The sequence below is a fragment of the Petromyzon marinus genome, chromosome 17, assembly GCF_048934315.1.
Source record: "Petromyzon marinus isolate PM22_M1 ecotype Great Lakes invasive population chromosome 17, UKy_Petmar_22M1.pri1.0, whole genome shotgun sequence".
Taxonomy (NCBI): Eukaryota; Metazoa; Chordata; class Hyperoartia; order Petromyzontiformes; family Petromyzontidae; genus Petromyzon; species Petromyzon marinus.
In genome coordinates this window covers 9,267,045-9,291,433 of record NC_133683.1, presented here as the reverse complement: position 1 = coordinate 9,291,433, position 24,389 = coordinate 9,267,045, and the positions used below count along the sequence as shown (strand labels likewise).

The window sequence follows — 24,389 nt, the reverse complement described above, 5'->3', positions numbered from 1 at the left end:
ACCGTCAAACATGGAGGTAAAAACATTATGCTTTGGGGGTGTTTTTCTGCTAAGGGGACAGGACAACTTCACCGCATCAATGGGACGATGGACGGGGCCATGTACCGTCAAATCTTGGGTGAGAACCTCCTTCCCTCAGCCAGGGCATTGAAAATGGGTCGTGGATGGGTATTCCAGCATGACAATGACCCAAAATACACGGCCAAGGCAACAAAGGAGTGGCTCAAGAAGAAGCACATTAAGGTCCTGGAGTGGCCTAGCCAGTCTCCAGACCTTAATCCCATGGAAAATGTGTGGAGGGAGCTGAAGGTTCGAGTTGCCAAACGTCAGCCTCGAAACCTTAATGACTTGGAGAAGATCTGCAAAGAGGAGTGGGACAAAAACCCTCCTGAGATGTGTGCAAACCTGGTGGCCAACTACAAAAAACGTCAACAAGGGTTTTGCCACCAAGTACTAAGTCATGTTTTGCAGAGGGGTCAAATACTTATTTCCCTCATTTAAATGCAAATAAATTTTCAACATTTTTGACATGCGTTTTTCTGGATTTTTGTTGTTGTTATTCTGTCTCTCACTGTTCAAATAAACCTACCATTAAAATCATAGACTGCTCATTTCTTTGTCAGTGGGCAAACGTACAAAATCAGCAGGGGATCAAATATTTTTTTCCCTCACTTTACGAATATTGAATTTATTTCGCACCGTACGAAGCCAACAGTGCTAATCGGAGGTGCGGATGATGATGTTGCTGCTGATGAATGGGCTGAGGGGGCTGTGTGGAGGGAGGGGGGAAGTGCTAAAGGGAGGGTGTCGAGTGAGAGGAGTGGCCGAGAGAAGGGTGCGGGATGGAGGGCAGTGAGTGAGTGGATGGTGCAGTGCGATGGGAGGGAGCGGGGGGAGGGTCGTGCCGCCCTCATAGGGCGCCACGCGCTTCTTGCTGTCTGCTGCGCGGAGCAGGGAGCAGGGCGCAGTTCACAGTCGTCCCGTGAGGAGGAGGAGGTGCAGCGGAGTCCCGGTCGGAGTCCCGCGCCTCGCAACTCCCCGAGCTCCCGAGTCGGGATGGGCACCGCGCTCCGCGCTCTCGCCGTGCTCTGCGCGCTGCTGGGCTCCACTGTCTCTCAGCCAAGCCACGAGGCACCACCGCAGGTAGGGAGGTCGCGTGGCATCACCACAGGTAGGGAGGTCACGTGGCACCACAAGTAGGGAGGTCGCGTGGCACCACGAGTCGGGGAGCGCGTGACATCACAGGTAGGGGGGCACGTGACACCAGAGGTAGGGGGGTCGCGTGGCATCACCACAGGTAGGGAGGTCGCGTGGCATCACCACAGGTCGGGAGGTCGCGTGGCATCACCACAGATAGGGGGGGCGCGTGGCATCACCACAGGTAGGGAGGTCGCGTGGCATCACCACAGGTAGGGAAGTCGCGTGGCATCACCACAGGTAGGGAGGTCGCGTGGCATCACCACAGGTAGGGGTCCGCTGGTCGTGCAGTGCGAGTTGATGACCTGGCACATGAACTCGCACCGCAGAATTTCCGTTTACAGTAATGGTAACCGTTGCATTCCCATGGCGTTGCTGGATTCCCACGGCTTCAGTTGGGTACACGGCGGAAGAGGCGAACACGATGCCATGATTATCAATTGTCATTTCTCATCGCCATCCTTTGATCGATCGTCATCAGCTGTTGCTCGACTCTTGAAACTCGCCGCCACGACGTGTGGTTCACAAACATAGTCACAACAAAATAGAGATCGCAAACAGGGAAGGGACCCAGAGAAGCGTGGATAGATGCATCGCACCCGTGGACGTACATCAAGAGGCGATGCGGAACATGGGGATTTAGAGAGCACACGCAGGTTCATGACATCATCCATGGCACAGACGGGACGATGGATCACGGTCAAGAATAGTGATGGAGTGGCAGCGAAGGAACGGAACGCGTCGGAGAGGACGTTGAGCGTGGAGACGGAGCGATTGAATCAGTTCACCTGCAGGTGGACCGTTGTTGTATCGCAAGATGGCGAGAAGTGGTGGCGGCTTGGGGAGGCCTTCATCCAGAAGTGTAGTAAACATAGCTGACGATGATTCTCAGTGAGGAATCGTAAATGTCGCGAGGTGTGCAGTTGCTGCCTCGTGAATACCACGGCGTGTATTCTTGTTACGATATTCACACGGGGAGATGTCACGCGTCACGTTTTGTAATTGACCGTGGTTCACCGCCCCCCCCCCCCACCTAATCACGTGCTGGGGATGAAGGCTCGGCGAGCGATCATCGATGTGGCAGAATGCGATTTCTTTAACTCGCCAACTGGAACGTTGCAAAGTTCAAATCCCAGTCGGGGGTCCAAGCGGCCAGTTTGCGCCTGTGGGGTTTTTTTTTTCTACGGAGAAAAGTGACTCCCCACCCGAGGAATTTGGAATTTCCTCCACTGGCTCTGGGCCTCCAGCAGGGATGAGCACCGACTCCTCGTGTCTAATAGGGCGGAAAGCTCGACACGCTCATCAGTCACACCGTGGCCTCGAAGGGGAAACCAAAACAAATATAAAGCAGGCGGTGTTTCAGGCAACGGCCCTTCTTCTCGTCTGTGTAGCGCGTGAATGGAATGGTCAGAGAGTGGAGAAGAGGTGGAGACTGCACTTTTACACAAGGGGGCCTGAGTTACATTTCAGCCAATGTTTCCTGATGAACAGTTTTTCAACTGGCCTTGGAATGGTAAAACTCTTAGCTCAATGAATAATAATGATCGAACAGTATTCCTAAGTAAATAGACTCGATTACATTAAACAAAAATACACTTATAAAATGTTCCCGCCATACTGAATTTTGGGTGTGTCCGTTGCAGTGAGGTCAATGGAAATACCATTCGCACAATCTACCGAGCGAGCGTTCGCCTTGTGAGCAGCACTCGTGCGTGTGCACGGGTACAGCACGCGGTGCTCTTGCTGTGTGCGTGCGCAAGTGGGACACCGCTAACTCTACGCGTGTGCGTCGCGTGCACAGGACTGCTCCGAGGGCTACGAGTGGGAGCACGCGACGGGTGAATGCAGAGGTACCCCCCTCTCCGCCAGCCGGTGCCATACATCACACTTCACGGGGCTGTTTGAATGTTATAGCAGTGCCAGTGTAGAGGTTTTGCGCACACACGTGCTCGGATGTCGGTGAATTAAATGGCACTGTCATCGTTGTTGAAGTGACACGGGCCTGTTAACTACGTGATGCGGTGAGAAAGAAGTGACTTCATCTTATATCAGTCATCTTGGTTTCGTTATCAGCCTGTCCATGAAACGCAACAGGAGACTGCGATCTTGCAGACTGTCGAGGTTGCTGAACGCTGTGCATAGAGAACAGCATCAATCCATAGGCACTGAATATGTACTGAGTCTGAACTTAGCTCAGATGGCTTGTTTGCGGGTTTCAATGTGCGCGTGTGTTTTGTGGTGCAGTGGATTTCGCACCGCGCTACAGACCCCGGTGCCCCGAGTTCGATTTTCGGCCATGGCCAACATCGGTAACAAATACCCGAACCGTTCCTGGGCCTCCCCTAGGTCGACTCAGCCTTAATTTAGTACTGTACATGGTTTGTTGTGCGTTAAATATCAGCACTGGGGAAATAAAGGGGACTTGCAATGGCACTGGCGACATCGCCACCGTGTGCGCCATGTTGGCCTTCAAAGGTGATTGCTAATAGCACTGCCCCAACAGCCGGCCCAGGCCACACGAGGGATCTTTGTTGTGTTTCCATGTGCATGCGTTTTGTCTGCATCTGTTTCGTGCGTGCATGTGCTTGTGTGTCTCGGTGTGCTTTTGTGTACTCTGTTCACGTGTGTGCTTGTTTGTGACGTCACCGCCCCTTGTTGGCGAACGGCGGGTGATGTTTGTGAGTGCACATTCATGTATCTGCTTGTGCGGGTTGTGTAGAATCCGCCTTCACGATTACGTAAAGGTACGTCGTGGCCTAATACAAGAAGCCCATTCGCAATTTATATAATTGAACAGAAGTAATATATATCAAACTGTGTCCCACAATGCAATGTCATTTCAGCGTCTAAATGCTATCACAACTCAAGAAGCTTAAAAAAGCTGATTTACTACTGAAAATAAGTAGCAAAACATTTCTCGGTAAACTTCAATAATTCTATCTTAATTCTATATCGACAGTAATAAACTCAACATAAAACACAAGCTACATTTATACAACCGACTATATAAAACCTTGGGTTAAGTTTCCAATCAGTAAATAAAAAAAACTCCAATAGTAAAACCAATGGCAAGAATTGAACAATTTCTAATCACACGACGGCACAGCCCTGCGAGGAATCGGGGTCACCGGACTGGAAGCGGAAATGTGTGAGGCTTCAGACCAGACTTAAACATTCTGCCAAATGCAAGAAATGTGTTGGAAGGGCTATCTGACGGCCTGCTTCCGTCACGTTTCCCTTGCGCCGTCGTTCAGACACGCGCGTTGCTGCAAATTGCCAACGTGTCCCATGCCCCTGCAGTGTTATTGGCGAATGTGTCGAGTCTTTTTGTTATTCGTGCCCCGACTATTTACGTCAATATTTTTTCAGTGCCTTAGATGCCCAGCAGTCATTCGTGTGTTTGTTCGTCGACCAATGTAAACGCCGTATATCTAGCGATGGCCATGTGGGTGCATGTGTATATTTTCACGAGTTAACCCACGGCTTTTTTTTTGCAACTCAGCTCGCCCCATTTCAACCTCCCCCCAACATGGCCCCGTTGATTTGTTTTCCAACGAGGCAGAAATCACACGCGAGCCAGCCCCAAAAGCCATCCCCGAGGGAGCCACGCACGCCGGTTCACTCCTGCATCACGCTGTGTGCTCGCTCCATACAGATGTGGACGAGTGCACCGGCATTCCAGACGCATGCCGCGGCGACATGATGTGCGTCAACCACTTCGGGGGCTACATGTGCCTGCCGCGATCGGCGCTCGTCATCACGGGCGGCGTGCAGCCCGGCGGCACGGACCTGAGCGGACCTCAATCTGGACTTCCAGGCCAGCGTGGGCCTGAGCTGGGCACTGGGCAGGACACTGAAATTGGCACCCGAGGCCCAGCCACATCCGGGTTGGATGGACCTCGACCGGGTGGACCTAGGCCGGGCGGGTCTAGACACAGTGAGCCCAGTCCCGGTGGATCCAGGCCTGGTGGACCTCGGCAAGGAGAACCTAGGCCAGACGTAGCGAGAACCGCTGTGCCCAGACCGATTGAACCTAGACGGGATGGACCTCGACCTGGAGGGACTAGAATCGCAGAACCAAGGCCAGGGAGACCAAGACCAGGCAACGCTAGGCAAGGAGGCGGTAGGCCCGATGTTACTGGGCAAGACTTTGAGCAGGACAACGACTTCTCTGACCAAGGGCATCGACCGCAGCCTCCAGACGTGAACATTCCAGCAGAAACTCCACTTCCCCCGCCCACTTCTCGCTGTCAACTTGGCTACAGGTTGTCCGAAGGATTCTGCATAGGTAAGTCGTCCTAACGTTTTCTCATTCAAAACTGCAGGAGGTGTCATGTTGGCCGGTGACCAGGGTGGCCCTGGGGCTGATGCAATGTCAGAGTCGGAGTTGCTGCTGCTGTCCCAATGAATGGCGTGGTCTATGTGTGATCGGGGCGTAGCGAGTAGTCATCCCAGCCAGTCACCACCAACTACAAAAAAACCCAGAATCATTACCTGGTTGAATGATATTTTGTAACTTAATTCTGCATATTACAGCCATGACATTTTCAAAGTAAATGTATTTGATTGTAACGTAATGAGCACATTTTTTTCCTACAGGGTACGTATGGCATTTGCCACCGCGTGTTGATAAAAGGCTTTCAGTGGAATTTAGTTCTGTTTGTTCATCTTCAGACGGCAATTTCCTGACTCGTGAAAGTACTACACGGCTCGCTGTGAGAGTTATCAATGGACTTGTGATTTTTTTCGTCTTGTGCCACATAAGTCTTTAGGCAACGAGTGGTGCATTGTGCACTGTCGGCATGATGATTAAAAGCCCTTTATTTTATTAAAAGTAAGAATATTGCATGCAGATGCTCGATCCACAAACTCTGCTTCCAAAGTGTTGTATTACAGGCAAAGCACCACGACGTTCAGCAACAAATAAAAAATGAAATCTGACGTAAAAAATCAAATCAAGGATATGAAAGCAGAAGTCATCAAATGGTACCCGTCATGCATCTTCACTGCTCAGGCTTTCTCTCCTCCGCCAGATCACACAGCTGCTGCACAGCAGACACACAAACTCCCGAGCTTTGCACTGAGAGTCTCCCACCATCTGGTCTAAGACCTTCTGGTCGCTGGACTCGTGGAGACCTCTCCAATGTCCGTGGCACTAATCGGTCCCGGCCTGCTCGCACGTCCCACTGAGCTCAGCCATTTTTTTGGCTCGTCATTTCTTAAACACCACGGAGTCATATTTTATATCGGACGTCTTGATTGCGTATCCTGTCTTGGCACAGAATTGCCAGCGTCCATCTCTCAGACATCTGTGCTCAAATGCCAACAACTTATTGTGGAGCAGCTTGGTTTGCGTCCAGCTCTCGGATCCACAAGTAATACAGACAGCGTTCCTGCGGCTGCCCTCAAATGCCCATTTCTTTACATTGGGGCGCATATTCTCAGTCACAGTTCGGCTCGGGCTTGGCTCTGGCTCAAGTGAGCCGGCTCAAAGTTCCGCTTGATTTGAGCCGGCTCTGAGCGCGGTGCCATCCCTCGCTCGTGATGTCCACGAGCGGTGCCTGAGCCGAGCCATGGCTGAGCCGCTGGTGCATCTTTGAAAGCAACTGAGGCGGCTCAAGTTAGACCCGTGACTCAGAACATGGCCCTCACACAAAAGTGGTGTCCATAGCCCATCGACAACCTGCCCTGCCAAAGCAATGCACCTCCTTCTCACTGCACCCCCCCCCCCCCCCCCGCATTACAGACGTACTGCCTCATACGAAGTCCGCTGCCACTTTTCCTGCAGGATTTGTGATCCTAACACATCCCGTTTCTCAATACCGCTGTTCACTTTGTCTTAGGAAAACTCAGATCCTCAAGAGTCCAATGTCGGGCCTCGGTGCCTAAGATCGCCCACCCCTCTACGTCTCCAGCCAAAGTCATCTAGCCAACACATTGGCATCTTCTTGACTGATTTGATGGGTGGGTCACATACTAACGCACCCCCGATTAGCACGGTTGGCTACGTGCAGTGCGAAAGCAGTTAATACACACAGAAACCTACAGACTCGTACAGAGACCCATAGACTCACATAGAGATCCATAGACTCACATAGAGATCCATAGTTTGTTGTCCTTCCCCCCGCACCTCCGATTAGCACGGTTGGCTTTGTGCGGTGCGAAAGAAGTTCGAGGCGCCTACACAGAATCTGCTGAACATCACTGCATTCATTCTGTTTGGGCAGCCTCTATGTCGCGGTTCTGTTAACGCTTAGCGCAGAATGCTGAGTGAGCTGGTGCAGGGAGCGCTGGAGAGTTGGCAGGGAGCGGTGGCGCTTCACGCAACTTTATGTTCGTCGCCGTCCCACCAAGCAGGGGACGGTGCCCGGAGCGGTGGTGGTGGTTGGGGGGGGGCAGTGGCGCCCCGCAGTTGCGGGCTGTTGACGGGGGCGTGCGGCGCTGGTTGGTATTGGACCTCGGGAACAAACCGGGCCTTGTGAAGTGGGCGCCCATCTGACATCCAAGCCCCCCCCCGCCCCCGTCCCTCGCTTTTAGCAGGGCGGTTAAAATTACACAAAATAAATAGAGGCGGACAGAAACTGCGGCAGTATAAATAAACATCGATCGCGTGCCGCGCCACGAAATATCCTAATGCACGCTCGACCCCCCTAACCGCGCTGCGTGGTTGGGAGACGCAGCGTGGAAAATCCGTCCACATTCCTCTGTCGCTCGGGGGCCACAGCAGCGCGCGCGTGCACGCAAAGCAACGCACCCTGCCACTCAAAACACACAGCGCAGAGAGAGATCCCTTTTATCCTTCGCAGATAATTATCAAAGCCAGCGGGGCACCCACGCGCTGTGGGTGGCGTGAGCGCAGCCAAGCTCGTCCGCCTCGTCCCCTCCGGTTAGCGCATCCCATCGGGCGCTCGAACGTTGACTGCGCCGACATTGCGTGAATCCCGGGCCACTTGTCACAGACGCACGTGGCCGGGAAGCGAACCTGGATCGCTGGCAGTGCACGGAGGCGTGGGCATCGCCAATTCCTTTATGATGATCGGCGTGGACGAAGGTCCAGGAAGCAGGGAAGCATTAGTTCGTTGGGGTATCACCGTGGGTGGACGACTGACGGCAAAAGGTTGATGCGTGAAAAGATGGATGGGGCGGGGCGAGTGGAGGGGCTCGCAGGCTCCTCCGTTGGGTCGTCGCACTTCAGTTGGGACTCCCCCCCCCCGCCTCCCTCTCTGCATGCTGCGGGCGTCGGAATGTGAAATGATAAGAGAATCCAACAGGTGGATGCTCAGTCATCAGATTCAAATCGGCATTCTCACTGCACCGTCGAGCCGCCATCATCGACACCGTGGAGGGACGGCCATTTGATGGGCAGCTCCGCCGTTCTTATTGGGAAGCCACTGAAGCTGTGCACTTTGAAATCTCGATCGAAAATGAGTTTCTGATGAACCTCTTTGTGTGTTTAGTTTGTCGTTATTCCTCCGCACTTTGGCTACGTCCAGTGCGAAAGAATGTCAACATAATACATACATGCGTAGAAGAGATGCCACACGAACAGAGATGGTGACAAGTCGATGCGCTGCGTAACAGCGATGGTTGCGGCTCTTCAGTTATTTTAAGTTCAATCTGATTGTGACCTAATTTTCGTTCCACTTCGAATGCTACTCCCCTGTGGTACATATTCTTGGGGCACAGGTGCGTGAACGTGCCGTTCAAAGTCCCAATTCGTATCGTACCATAGATTGCTCATACATTAGGGCGTGTAGGTGTAGAATGGTAGCTCTGTATGAAAGCAGACATATGCACGGACACAAGCAATAGCGCACACATGTACAGCTCGGTGTGCAGACGGGTCGGGCTGCAGGCGGGTCGGGGTGCAGGCGGGTCGGGGTGCAGGCGACTCGAGGTGCAGATGGCTCGGGGTGCAGATGGGTCGGGGTGCAGGCAACTCGGGGTGCAGATGGCTCGGGGTGCAGGCGGGTCGGGGTGCAGGCGGGTCGGGGTGCAGGCGCGCCCATGCTGGCGGAACTCCCACTGCTATGCCTCCGAAATGCGCGCGCGTTATTTCAATACCGTCGAAATTAATTAAAGTACATATTTTACACCCTTGGCAGGAAGCAATATGTTCAAGAAAAATATTAACATTTACCAGATTTACAGCATATGCATTGAGCCCCTACCACGCGATTACTGTACAGAGAGCGGCATTGGCCCAGAATTGGCCCAATGAGCTTCCGTATGCAGACTTTCCATCTGACAAGCGTGGATTTCACAGCTGGGAAACAAATTACCCTTTAAATCCACAGAGACATACAGAGGATCACAGAATTACATCAGCACAATGACAAACACATTCTGTATATACTGACATACAAAGATCCCCTGTGTAGTCTCGAATAGGCTGTTTGGGCAAGTTAGCTCGCGCCAATGAAAATTGGAACAGCACACGAGGGGGTGGGGTGGTCAACACCACTCCCGGCCGCCCCAGGTACGTACTCATTTTAGGCTGAGTCAACCTAGGGGAGGCCCAGGACCCTTTCAGATAATCATCACTAAATATCGGTCGTGAGCGGAAATCGAACGCAGGTCACCAGGTTCGTAGTGCAGTGCTTTAACCACTATGCCACCGCTCCCCACGTACACACACGTACATACACCCTGACTCGCACACACACACACAAACCGGTCAATTAAACACATCGGGTTGTTAATGCTGTCACTGAGAGGAAAGGAGGATCTCACCGTTTTAGCTCACTGACCTTCAGGAAAAATTGGGGTTTATAGAGAGTCACGGATCATCTTAGAAGGGCAAGGGGAGATGGTTAGCGTACGGTGTCAGCTGATTGACTCAGCGGGAAAGATTCCCTCAAGTGCAATTTGTTTTCTAATCGTGTGTTGACATCTGCAGTTGGTCAACCGTAACCGAGTGAACCGTTGGCAATGAATTAGCGAACCACTCCCGATATCGCTGCAAAGGGACCTTTGATCCAAAATCAGAATACAGTATGTATTTACACGAAAGGAATCCGATGAGCTATAAAGCTCTTTGTCACCGACGCTCCACGCATGACTTGTCAAATGGAAATGTTAATTGTGACTGCTAGAATCTCGACAAATGAATGGCAGAACCAAATATATTCTGATGAAATTTTGCATCTTAATAAATTACCCAAAAACCCAGCTTAAATCATCACTATCATCATTACTATGAACGATAACACTTCTTTCGCACCCGCTCTTCCTCCCGCTCTCCCGCCCACAGACGTGGACGAGTGCGAGGTGGACACGCACCGCTGCGCTCCCCCGCTCGTGTGCGCCAACGCTCCCGGGAGCTACCGCTGCCAGTGCCTCCCCGGCTTCCGCATGGGCGGCCGGGGCGCATGCCAGGGTGAGTGGCGCGTCGGTAGCCCCCTCCACCATTGCTAACTGCGCGGGACGAGCTCTCGTGGCGGGCGACTCTCGGCTAATGACAGCAGGGCACACGCGTGAGCCTCTTGCGTTGTGTTCCGCAGCACCCCTCGCTGGACGCGGCTGAGAGAGCGAGACGCCACGGGTCGGTTGCCCGTGGCTCCCATGGCGGGTCTTAAAATCGTGCACAGACCACACCGGCACCTAGCACAGCATGGTCTGGCCCGGCGCGCTCGCCACGCTTGCTGCAGGGGGTTCGCGGTTCGAAGTACGCCGGGCCGCCTACTCCATTTGAACGTCGTTCAAATGGAGTAGGCGATTGCATGCTGGTGTCACGGTCCACATCCTCAAATTTCGAAAATGACTCGATAATGGTTACCCTGACCCAACTTCAATGGTCGCCAACCAAACTAACAAGAAGTGACAAACTTTTTTTTCGAATTGGATAAAAAAAGACAGCCCTCAATATTTCAAGAGCTCGTACAACGCAGTGATGAATACGAGACGCTGGGGGTCCCTTAATAAATAACGGTCACGAAGCAGTCTGAAGAAAGAGCGGCACACGGCTCCGGAGCCGCAGATTGCCCACCCCTTGGTCTAGGGGTTTGAGAGTGTTGTTCCTCATCTGTAATATCCACCCCCCCCTCCCCCGTGCAAGTTGCTGTAGCCGATGGTGTCTGGAGACAACAACTCTTAGCTTAAATGCTTTTGTTTTCACTGCGGACTTTTCCCTTCCTCAATAAGCTCTTCCTATATTTTTGTTTGTCTTGCTGTACGTTTTAAACTTAATGTGTTTAATCGCATGACTGGCTCCTAGCGAGCGCACGTACGCGTGTGTTCGGGAGGTTATGCCTTGTGAATCATATGTCACAGAGATGACGCCTAATGCTGGAATCGGTGGGAGAGATGGATTACTGCATCTCATCTCTCTGTATGTGCACTCTACTCTTCCCACAGTCTTAGTCCTGAATTAAACCCATGTGTAATGACGACTGGGACGCACTTGTCTTGAGATGGTTTATTTTATTAAGGAGCCACGTGCTCACACTCGAACAGGCGGAGACCCCCACTGCAACAGCCCTGAGTTTCCCGCCCATCTCCCTTATATACGGTCCGAGGCCACGCCCCCATTCCCGAACTTTCTCCCTGGTTCTAGACGCTCGCTCTACCAGCAGACTCTACCGTCCTCTTCCATCACCTGGCCATGCTCCGATGCTCGATGATTCCCACAGCCACAAGTCCATTCGTACTGCAGGCTGACTCCCCTGTCATTCCCTCCCGTGGCCACTAGTCCATTCGCACTGCAGGCTGACTCCCCTGCCATTACCTACTGTGGCCACTAGTCCACTCACACCGTAGGTTGACTCCCCTGTCATTACCTATGTCTAATTAATCTTTACACCTTTCATCTCCGCCTCCCTCTGTTCTTTTCCGTACAGATGTGGACGAATGTTTGCGGTCACCCTGCCAGCATCGTTGCATCAACACGGTCGGTTCGTTCGAGTGCCAGTGTCCTGCAGGTTACTCGGTGGCAGCGGGTGGTCGCAACTGTGCTGGTGAGTCCAGCTAGCCCTCAGTTCGTAGACTTACACCCACACCCACAAATATTCCCCGTATAACCTCAACAGATTATTGGGGCAAGTGCCGTTAGCGAGCACCTACAAACGCTGGCACGGCGCACGAGAGGGTGGGTGGCCAACACCACGCCCGACCGCCATTGTCTCCCAAGTGGCGATATTTTTACGTACCGCACCAGGTACTCGTTTGAGGCTGAGTCGACCTTGGGGAGGCCCAGGATCGGTTCAAAGTATTGTCATTGTTGTTGACCATGAGTGGGAGTCGAACTCAGGTCGCCGGGTTCATAGCGCAGCGCGCTAACCGATACACTACCACTCCCCACACCCCCACGCCCACCTGCACACATTCACACTCGCCAACTCAGAAACACGAGCCGACCTGCCCAAGACCAGTCTTCTTCTTGCGTTCGCTATCAAAGGTTGATATCCAAAACTGATCAACGACTCCATCTTCGCCACTTCGTCTAGTTCACTAGGCCCTCTCACTTCAACCGTCGTTGTAAGGGACGGTCCTCAGCGATGTGGAGAGACAGCTATCTGCTGGGCAATCCCCACAGCCACTTATAGGCGAAGTGGCACATGAACTTGAGGTGGCGCCAAATCAGCGTGCCAAGATGCTCGTAGCCACACAGTTGAGCCTCGTCCAAGACGGTGTGGATGGCTGCTGTCCACATACACGTGTGACTGTTGGGTCGTGGAGATGTATGACCGATCGTGACCAGTACATTGGGGAGACTGGTACGGTCTTGGGCAACAAGGTCGTATAGACTGACTGGCAGACGACAGCTCTTGCAGAGCGCACAATCAACACTGACCATTTGATAACTTTTAACTCCTTGGAAGTACTTTTAAAGAGTCAAAGTGATTTCCTGCTCAAAGTAGCATTGAGGTGGTGCTCTTGTTTACAACCCTGAGCCATTGGTGGAAATTCCGCATTCCTATGGCATCCTCCCCACAAATGGTACTTATTTTATTGATGATGGACTAAACCAATTCCAACCAAGGGGCCGTCCATAAATGACGTCACCCGATTTTGGCCTATTTTTGACCCCCCCCCCTCCCTCCCTTGTCACACGGTGTCACAAAAAGTCAGACCCCCCTCAAATATGACGTCACAAAGCTCTGCCCCCCCCCACCCAAACCATATTTCCATTTTTAAAATAAAACATGCTTCAAATCTCTTTAATCTATTGTCATTGTAGTGCGTATTTAATGTGGCGCTGCACTTTGATGTTGTAGGAGAAAACATTTATTAAAAAAGAGGCGTTGTAAAGTTTAAATTTAGCCTAAAATTCACTTGAAAATATTAAACGTCTAACTAAAACTGCAGATGTTCAGAATATTATATTGAAATTCTCTCATAATTATAAAATATTAAAAGTAATTATAACTATAAAAAATACTTTAAACTTTGTAGTAGAACGAAGCAAAATGGAGAGTACAATTATAAGTCACATATTCATTTCACAGAATGAAAAGTCCTGGTACAATCATTAGAATAAAAATGTTCATTAACAATTATTCAAAAAATTTTAAAAAATGTATGCTTCTCCATTCTCCCATGGGGAAGCAAAATGCTCCTTCATGGAATAAATAAAAGTGACCTTAGTAAATTGAAATAAAAAAATAGTTAATAATGAAATATAATCAAAATGAGTGTTGTTATAACAGTTTTTTTAAAATTAATATTTATTTAAAGTTGCGCATTTTTGTGTGACGTCACATTTCTCAAACCCCCCCTTCCCCCCTCATCACACATCGTCTCAAATGTCCGACACACCCCCCAGGTGCGTGACGTAATTTACGGACGGCCCCCAAGATTTTAATTTGCAACTGTCCGATTGAGAGCCACTCGCTTTGCCGCTGAGCCATCTGGCCAGGTTGTACTTCAATCCGTTTAAAATCGTTTCCATGATCAATGCCTAGAATATCCAAGCAGAAAAAGAACGTCTTAGCGGTACACCGGTGGTGCGTGGTGTTGTATATGTGGGTGTGTAAAAATTTGATGAAAATAATGAAAATTAAATGAAATTTCCATAAGTATGTTAATTGCGTAAATTATGCTAATTCGAGATGTAATCGTATTAATTTATACGAATGGGTGTGGCTATGTGAATGATAGCCTTTATGATAATCAGACCCCGCCTCGTTGACGAGGTGGTGTTATCAATCGGGATAATGCAATCAATCGTATGCAGTTATGCTAGTGTCAACTTGGCTTCGTTGTCTAACTTCGTATTATCGATCGGTATAATACAATGATTCTCGCTTTGACATTTATTGAGTGGATTAGTGTGCTTATGTTTTAGGTCCCCGAGTTCATATCTCATTGCAGGATACAGTCCTTATGCAAAAATTATAGGAAAGAATCACACGATCACTTCTGCATTAATCAATTTATTTTCTAATTAAACCTTAACTCTAAAAGATGCAACCCTCAGCTTGGTAATAAAAACAACACAGTATCAACACAGTCTCATCAATGACTGCGTGGTTTCACTTTGACGTTCCCCCCCCGCCCCGCGTAATGCAATTGTTGTTAGTGAGAGAGGGAGTCGTTAAAACATGCGTGCAAGTTATTCTAAACAAAAACCTTACCATTCTATTATGAATTATTATATTTGAAATCGGCCACACTGTACTCCCGGATGTTCATTCATTGACCCATAGGCAATCCTTATCACGTTGTTAACAGGGCAATTGATTATTATGCAGCGTAACACGAACGTATAGAAAATATGAATAAAGGCATATTCTTGGTTATGCGACGGTATTCATATGAAAGACAAAAAATAACAAAATATTATTTCTGAAGGCACAAATATGCGTTCATAGATTCATCAGCGATATTGTATAATTAAGAGATGGCTTGGAATAAGGTGTGCGACGGGACGTGCTTCTCACAGGAGATTAATGAATTCGTGTACAAGATTGGATAAGGAAGCCCGTTTAACATCATTTCTCCCTGTGAGCGCAGCCCGTGGCGAAGGTCTCAAGAATTAATTCGGATAGATGAATCTATGGGTAATTTATGCGATTAGAAGTACCATCACAAAACGAAGACCAGAAACTTTCAATAATAGAAAAAACTTAATGTACTTATAACCGACGCATCGTTATCACTTGAAGGGCGGTGATGCCTTCGTGCCCAGCTGATGGTTTATTAGTCTTAGTGTTAGGTTCGTAGGATTGTTCTTTTGGTAAATTCTTGTGTGAGCAGACGATGTAAGCGCAGTGGGTTTGTGAAGGTGGGGGAGGGGCATATGAACAAAGGCAGGTTCCCTCTCGCTCGGCGTTTCTCACACCGCTGGGATGAGCTGGCCGGCACACCGCTCCCCCCTCTCGAGTTGCTTGATCGCTCTCAGTGCTGCTCAGTGGACACCTCTCTCCACTGCTGGATTAGCTGCGCAATCACGCTCGTGCTGGTTAAGCAACGCCACCGTGATATTACTAACTCATCCGAATCTGATTTGGATGACGATGATCAACTTTCCGAATACTCGTTCAGTAGTAACACTCTGAAATTGATGGACAAAGCTCTCATCAGAATTCCCCATTTTGATCCACACAATAAGAACAGGGACATACACACTCACGTCGCAACGGTAGAAGCAGAAGCAATGATCAGGGGTCTGAGGAAAACGGATGAGAAAGCCAGTTTGCTGAAACGGAGTTTGCATGAAAAGTCTATACCATGGGTAAAGTCGCTACCATACAAAGTTCGGAACGATTTCAAAGAACTTAGCCTGGCAGTGATTCGGAAGTTTGGAGAATATCTAACACTGTCTGAGGGATTTAACGCTGCAAAATCTATAACCCAGTGCGCAGACGAGGATACTCAGGATTACCTCATGCGATTTAAAAGAGCGTACTACGCAGTCGATGTGGACCAGTATCACGAAGGGGACAAAAGATTCAAGATCATGTTTTTTCATCCTTGAGTCCAGAGATTACAGAAATTGTGGGAATGGTCTTGAATCCAGAGACAGCCTCCTTAGACCACATAGAGGATCGGGCACACATGGCTTGGCTGTACAGGGCTAAAACCAATAATTATACAACACACAGTGAACGGGACAAGGCAACCAGCCTATCAGAGGAAAAGAAAAAAACAGGTGAGGCATTTGATGCATGCAGGCCCACAGTGCAGAAAACGGCAAGCATCCACGAATTACCAACGTAACTACATACACAGGTGGCCAGATAGCAATTACACGAGGCAATGGCCCACAGGCTGGGAGCGATCACAGCGTGTAGGGACGCGTATTTGCGAGAATTGCAACGTGTGGAGACCACGAGCAAAGTCAGACCAGTTCCCAATTCCACGGCACACAGGCTAGGAGCGATCACAGCGTCTAGGGACGCGTATTTGCGAGAATCGCAACGTGTGGAGACCACGAGCAAAGTCAGACCAGTTCCCAATTCCACGGCACACAGGCCGGGAGCGTTCGCAGCGTGTACGGACGCGTATTTGCGAAAATCGCCACGGGTGGAAGCCAAGAGCAGGACCATGTCCGTACCCAACGCAACGGCACACAGCTGGCCAAAATTACCCACACAGATGGCGAGATAACAATTACAATCGACAGTGGCACATAGAGAATGGGCGATCACAACACACAAAGACACATAATCGCGAGAATCACGGCGCGTATAGGCCAAGAGCAGAATCACGCCGATTCCCAATTCCACGATACACAAGGGGTCAGACATGATCTGTCCACTTCCGACCAATCCCACCACCAGCGTTACCAGGAGGGAGCAGAGGCATGAGAAATAGGGAGACAGGTGTGAGCTTAGCTGCTGTGACAAAGAGGGTGACATGGGCACGTGATGAATCGCTCACACTGGTTGAGAGGAAAATGACAGGGAGAGTGGTGTCCGCTGAGCTGAAAAAAAATCACAGCCCTTGGGAAAAATCAAGCAGGCTGGAGGTGACGAGCAAAACCAGGAGGGCAACCATGATTGGAAAAAACTAAAAGTGTCATGCACCCGTTCTGATAATGTGGTGGAGAACGCGAGAGTCGCTCCCGTGGTGAACATAGAGTAGAGAAAAATAACCATGAAGTGTGATCCAACAGGATCGGGGGGAGAAACCTGATGGTTTGGTAAATGGAAACGCCATCAATTGTGTCGCGAAATTGCGTGAGAGTACTGCGAATGTGGCAGAGAAAGATGCTACGGAGACAAAAATCCATGATGGATCGGGGGATGTGTTGAAATCCAGCACACGCAAAAACATGGAATCGAATCGTGGCCCGGAATGGAATCGTGGCACGGAATCGAGTCGTGGCCCAGAATCACATCGTGGTACGGAGTCAGCAAATCTGCACATGGCTGCGGAGAAGGCAAATGACCCCAACAGTCGAGCACGGAAACTCGTGGTGTGTACTAATCCTGGTTACACACAACATGGTTTTACGCCACATAAACCCACATGGACGGAGAGGGATACATTTTTTTTACCGGTACGGACCAGGGAACCGTGCTCATTTGGCTAAAGCCATATCGACGATTAACCAAGATGACGATAATGTGATGTTGCATGGACAGGTCATGGGTAACTCTAAAATACCTGGCCATGAGAAAAATGACTCTATATTCTTGACCAAAGGTGGCAGTAAGGTTGCCAATAACTTGGTAAACAAGTTGCAAAGAGGTAACATGAGGGAAACGGTGTACCACCGGGCTCAAAACCGCTATCCAGCATTTCCCAGGAACTGAAACAAAGTCAAAGTAACAATAATTGATAAGAACCGATGTAACCTGTTGCCTTAATATTTTTTCTTCTGTTCTTTTCTTTTCTTATTTCAAATGTAATCATGCTAAGTTGTGACACGTACGCGCGCATTGTAAGAAAAAATCACACACACAAACTCGAGGACAATCAATGCTTATGATGGAAAAGACAATTGTTTTTTTTTTAAATAACCGGTGGCTGACCACTGATCATTTCTAAAAGGGCAGTATGTTGGATATATAAGGCTTTTCCAAAATTGATATTAACAAGAATATTTGCCATTATATATCATTTTTTTAAAGTAACAAACAATAATTAATAAAACACGTCAGCCAGCCACACAGGGAAACCAGATGCCCATCGTAACACAGCCATTAAACCAGAAAATCCAGGAGATGAGTAATAAACAACCATAAAACCAGTCAAGGGGAGAGGGTCGCCCCCTCCCCCCCCCCCCCCAGCATCGTATAACGCAGATGGATTGTGGAATGTCACACACACGCACGTACACACACATACACAGGCCACGCCCCCCCCCCTTTTCACTGCGTGGAGCGGATAATTTTTTTTAATGTAACGGTCAGCCACATTTCAAAAAGTTCAGTCAAGACAGATCAACGGTTCAAGAAGTCGACAAGACACGAGCAGTCGCAGCGAACAGCTGGCTCCATGGAGCGCGAGCCTCGCTGAGTAGCGAGGATCGCTGAGTCGCGATGTATCAACGTGCGTAGTTCAGAGCCGAAAGGCAAAGTATCACTCCAAACTTTATTCCTACATCAAGTGCCAGCCATCCAGCAGCGGAAAAGCTTGGCCAGCCGCCAACAACCTCAGCATCTCCGCAGAGAGAGCGCGTGCGACGTGGCTCAATCAGCAGCGGAAAGAGCGCGGCCAGCACCGCCAAGCAAGAGCGTGCAGAAGTTATCCAGCAGTGAAGAAACTGCTGTCAGCGAACCAGCACGGGCGCGTTCGCGCATCTTCAAGGAGAGGGAGCGCGCGCCACCAGCACCAGCGCGTGCTACAGCGCGCCACTTCGCGCCACCACGCGCCACCAGCGCTGACAGCGTTCGAGCAGCATCAGGAGAGGGCAGCGTGCCCGCACTCAACACCCATCGGCGCAACGACGGCGAGCGTCGTGCTGACTCTTCCAGCCAGCGGTGGACAGAAACTGTGGCAGCCGTTCGTATGCCCCACTCCCTCCCCCACACTCTCCCCCTCACTCCCCCACTGCTCCGCAACGATCAAACACATTTTTGACACAAGAGATGCCAACCTTGGCGTCTGCTTTACGCAAAGAATTGAACCACTGATAAAGAAGACACGATACGCATATCGGGATAATCAAGAAGGGTTACCACTCCAAGGTGGTGCATTAAAAATCAATTGATAACGAAAAACACTGCTGTCATTGAGTTGCATAATAATCAATCGTCCTACTGGTTAACAACGTGACAAGAATGTGCACTAAGGGTCGCGTATGATCAATGATCGAGTGCTGTGTTGTGTAACAATTCAAGTATACGAATTTGCATATGATAGAGTTAAGGGTTTGGTAGAATAGTATGCATGTTTTAATCTCTCTCTCAACAACCGATTAATTGCGTTATGCGTCGGGAATTAGCCACAGGTGCCGTTATCGAAGTGAAACAACGCAATCGTGATGGTACCGTGTTAATGCTGTGTTGAAATTCCGATATTGAGAGTTCTCATATTATCCAAACATTTAAGTTTAGCTAGGAAATAAAATTGATTAAAGCAGAGGGTTGTGTGTGATTCTTTCCGTGATTCCGCGTAAGAATTGTTCTGCGATTGAGATCTGAACCTTGGTGGACCTATCATAAGCACACTAACACACATAATACATTCAGTACGTGTTAAAGCGAGAATAATCGTATCCTTATTGATAATACTGAGTTAAACAACGAAGTCGAATTGACTCTTTCTCATTCACGTTCACAACACCTGCATAACTGCATATGATTAATTGCATTGTTCCAATTGATAACCCAACCCTCGTCACCGAGGCTGGGCTCAATTATCATAACGACCTGCATTATCATAACCACATCCACTCGCATAAATTAATACGATTATCTGTCGAATTAGCATAATTACACAAATTAACATAATTTTGGATAAATTTAGCAAATTTCATTTAATTTTCATTTTTTTCATCAAATTTTCATAACCTACATATACAACACTACCTCACTGCACCAGACATAATTAAAGCAGCAGGCAGGGTGATTGATGATCCAGCACTCACTGATTCACTCCAGTTAAATTTTGACTTAACTTTCGTGACTGCAGGAATTCATATTTTTGGTTCTTTCGGTAAAGTCACATAGATGTAATTTTTTTAAACGTCTGTTTGCACAGCTCTTTCCACCGCCCACTCACTTTGGAACCCTTATAGGCAGCTACATTTGGAGGCTTGCCCCCTCTTTTCTCTCCACCTGATCAAGACAACCTGTGTTGCAATCGAAACTTCGTGGGTTTTTTGCTTTTATTATTAAAAAAAATGTTTGTTTTCTATTTACGTGACTTTACCGAAAGAACCAAGAATATCACTCCAGTCACTCGCTCTTCCTTCGCTACTACTACCATGGTTGCTGTTCCCGTGAACTTCACTGTTTGATTATCCTGCCCATGCTGAGGTTTACAGCCGCTTTGTTCAACCACCACACTGCAGGCCACAACACTTCTCTTTCGGCATCTTCCCTCCCACTGCTCCTCTTCTTCCAAAGCATTTTTTTTGTTTAATTAAACATACAAATGTAGAGCACAACCCAAGCGGCACAAACGGAGAATGATGCAAACAAAAAAAATACATTCCAGAAAATTGTGTCAGTGTCAATATAATATAAAACTGGAGATGGTGAGTATATGCCGCTCCTCTTTGGAATTTCATTTCCATCATTTCGCAAGCTCTGATAACATCCTTGCTCAATTCAAGTAAACGTGTTCACTCTGTACCTTTTACAACGTTTTTGGTGCTGTTTGCTGCTGGCCGATTCATGTTTTCGTCCATTGAGCCTGTGCTCGGTATCTGTGTAAAACAAACCCGTATTTACAATTCTTCCATGCATATGTGAGTTTGTGGATGGGGGAGCAGTAGTGTAACGGTTCGTGCTTCACTGCGCTATGAACCCAGCTACCTGGGTTCGCTTCCCACTCACGGCCAACATCAGTTGACGATTACCTGTTAACCGGCCATTGGCCTCCCCTAGGTCGACTCAGCCTCAAATGAGCACCCTGTGCAGTGTGTAAACATCGCCACTGGGGAGATAAAGGCGGCCAGGCGTGGTGTTGGCCGCTCACCCCCTCGTGCGCCTTGTTAGCCTTCAGAGGTGCTTGCTAACAACACTTGCCTCAACAGTCTGTTAGAGGCTAAACGGGGGAATCGTTTGTCTTTGTGTGTCCAAAAGGCCTCTCAAGTCCACACGGGGTGGCAGGGGGGGGGGATTATTCGTCTCGTCCGCTACCACCCCTTGTTTTGTGTTTTCCACAGATATAGACGAGTGTACAGAGAGCAGCCCTTGCGCCCAGCGATGCCTCAACACTCTCGGCTCCTTCCTGTGCCGCTGCGAGCGCGGCTACCTGCTCGAGAGGGATGGACGCACTTGCCGAGGTGAGTCTACGCCACACGATCTCCTGCCGCTCAGATGAGCGTTGAGACAGGGTGGGAGGCGGGGCGGGATGGGGTGGCGTCTTTCGTTCACAGCCCCGAGCCACTGCTGGTAACTCCACGCTCCACAAAGTGGTGCTCGTTTCATTGACCCCACAGCAGGGACGGATGGGCCAAGTCAACCCCCAACCGGGATGTAAACTCGCAAATGCTGATCGCCAGCCGGTCGCTCTACCGCTGAGCCACCTGACTGGGCTGTAGGGTCCAGTGCAAAGTCACTGTATATGTTAGAGAACATATGTAGGTTAATGGCATTCAAACTGTAAGTGGGGTTGGACAGAATACGCCGCAAGCAGGGATGACAGCTAATGGTCACCAATAGTGACCCAGTGTCGGCCAAGGAATGGAACGCGTCAGAGATCACGTGACCTGCGGAGATGGAGCAATGAAATCAGTTCTTGCGTAGGCTCTTGGTGGATTATTACATCGCAGGATCATGAGAGCTGGCAGTGGCTTCGGGAGGCCTTCATTCAGCAGTGGATTGACCACAGTTGATGATGATGAACCAATTTGTAAGATAATAGCTGTTTTGCAATACATTTGTAGTGCTACTACTTACGTGATCCGGGGGTTACTGTTAGAGATGACGTCACAAAGGAAAGTAAAGAGAAGGCGGGGCGTGAGAGAGAGGGAACGCCTAGGGAGAGAGTGGTGATGTCACCGGACGAGGCGGGGCGATCGGGGGACCTTCCTGGTGGGATTCAGAGTGGAGTGGTCGCACGTGGCGTAGCTCGTGCGGAAAATAAAGAAGAGTTGTGTCGCCTCAATATTCGTCTGGTGGACTCATTACACATTTAAATGCAAAGTGAAAGGGGTGTACTCACATACCACTGGGCCTAATTAGCAGTACAATGAGTGAATACTTTTGTAAAGTGTGCATTCCTCGCAAATGGTGTCTACAACTTATAAATTAATCTCAGAATAAGTTGGTGTCGTGTGAACACGGGTGTTGGGGAAACCAATGTGGCCAGACAAATTGCTGGCCACCACTGCCAAATGCCCTCTCTTGTGTGCGAGTACGTGTGTGGTGAGATGTTAACTAACTCGCCTGATATGCAGGAGGTTGTGGGTTCGATCACGACCCCAACGTCTGTATATTTGGAGTTTGTATGTCACTCCCCCTGTGGTTGCATGAGTTTTTCTCCGGGTCCTCCGGTTTTTCCCTCCACATTTATAAACACGCGTTCAGAGTATTTTGCTGCTAGAAATTTCCACGTGATAAGCAACTTTATTGAGCTATCATTTGTGGCCAGGTCGCTTCTGAAAAAGAGCTTCATAGCTCAGTGGGGCTTACCTGGTAAAATTCTAAGTTTCGTTTTGTATGGGGGGCGGTAGTGCTATTGTTAGCGTGCTGCGCTACGAACCCGGCAACCCGAGTTCAATTCCCGCTTCAGGCCAACACCAGTGATGATTATCTGAACCAGTCCTGGGCCTTCCCCTAGATCGACTCAGCCTGAAATGAGTACCTGGTGCAGTGTGTAAACATCTAGCACCGGGGGAGACAAAGGTGGCCGGGCATGATATTCGCCACGGCACCCACTCATGTTCCGTGCTGGCCTGAATAGGTTGCTGCTCGCTAACAGAACTTGCCCCCTGACAGTCTGCTAAGTGGGTATCCGTTTTCTTCATGTTGCAGACATCGATGAATGCAGTGCACCTGTGCCCGTTTGTCGCTTCTCGTGCCAAAACATCCCCGGGAGCTACGAGTGCCAATGTCCGGAGGGTTACGAAGCTAGCGAGGGCCGCTGTACAGGTAACTGCATCACAACTCACCTTGTCCACTTTTGGCGAAGTACCAATCAATGTGATCGCCATTTATAACTGATTCTTCTCAGGTTAGGCCACGGTCGTGATATGGCCACGTCTTTTGTCGTAAAACCCCCTCCCATATTACTCGGCATCACCATTTTTTCACTTCGCATTGATTTAATTTTCTGGGCTCTTGTCGTGTTTGGTAGTTTCCATGAAATGCGTGTCGCTTTGCTCCACAGTGGACGCTAGCGACGATCCCCTGGCATGCGGACAGAGTTGGCCATTGCGTGCCAGCATCGCGGTCCAAATTTGCCTTATTTTAAGAAAAATTACTCAGTTGGAATTACATAAAGCAGCAAACATCGCCCCCTCTGTTGGCAGACCGATGCTCGCTTGCAGACCAGGTGCTGAGTAATCGTGTGCTGCAAAGGGACGGCTGCCACATGTTTGAGATGGGATTTGAATTGTGCAAGTCGCCCCTCCCGTGCGAAGTGCTCTGAGACGGCCCCAGCCTAAAAGGGGGGCTGCAATTGTAAAAAAAAAAAATGATTTGTCGTGTTAACAATCATCTCATACTAATGTATCTTATCAGACAAAAATCTATTATTTTAGTGTGTTCTGTATATTCCCCAGAATAATTCCAAACACAGCATGTGTTTTTGTAATGCACACAGACAACGAGATATATTTGGATAGCACTGACTGAAAATATTTCTAAAACATAAATGAAAAATTATTTTTGGGGGATTGGTCTTCTTTAAAGAAAAATATTTGGTAAGATTTCAGGCGAATTTCTGCTCAAAGGAGCATTGAGGTGGTGCCCATTTACAGGCCTGAGCCAGTGATATACATTCCACATTCCTATGGTGGGGGCAAGTCTCTTCATAAAACAAACCACTTTTGACTTGCTCAGAAATTGCTGCTGATTTTATCGACCCCTGGGGATGATGGGCTAAGTCAGAAGTTAAACTTGCAACTTTCCCGATTTGTGAGCCGCTCGCTCCACCACAGAGCCCCCTGAGTGGTTACGAGAAAACAA

General features: G+C 49.3%; 1 protein-coding gene across 1 annotated transcript in view; it reads left to right on the top strand.

Annotated features, from left to right (window-relative positions):
• Window positions 1–849: 849 nt before the first annotated feature.
• Window positions 850–24,389, top strand: part of LOC116943381 (EGF-containing fibulin-like extracellular matrix protein 2) — a 35,484-nt gene continuing 11,944 nt past the window's right edge. The window contains exons 1-7 of the mRNA XM_032956222.2: window positions 850–1,143; window positions 2,999–3,047; window positions 4,853–5,485; window positions 10,451–10,576; window positions 12,036–12,152; window positions 21,422–21,541; window positions 23,235–23,351. Coding sequence (XP_032812113.1) covers window positions 865–1,143; window positions 2,999–3,047; window positions 4,853–5,485; window positions 10,451–10,576; window positions 12,036–12,152; window positions 21,422–21,541; window positions 23,235–23,351 — 1,441 coding nt within the window. The 5' untranslated portion in view covers window positions 850–864. The remainder of the gene's footprint in view (window positions 1,144–2,998; window positions 3,048–4,852; window positions 5,486–10,450; window positions 10,577–12,035; window positions 12,153–21,421; window positions 21,542–23,234; window positions 23,352–24,389) is intronic.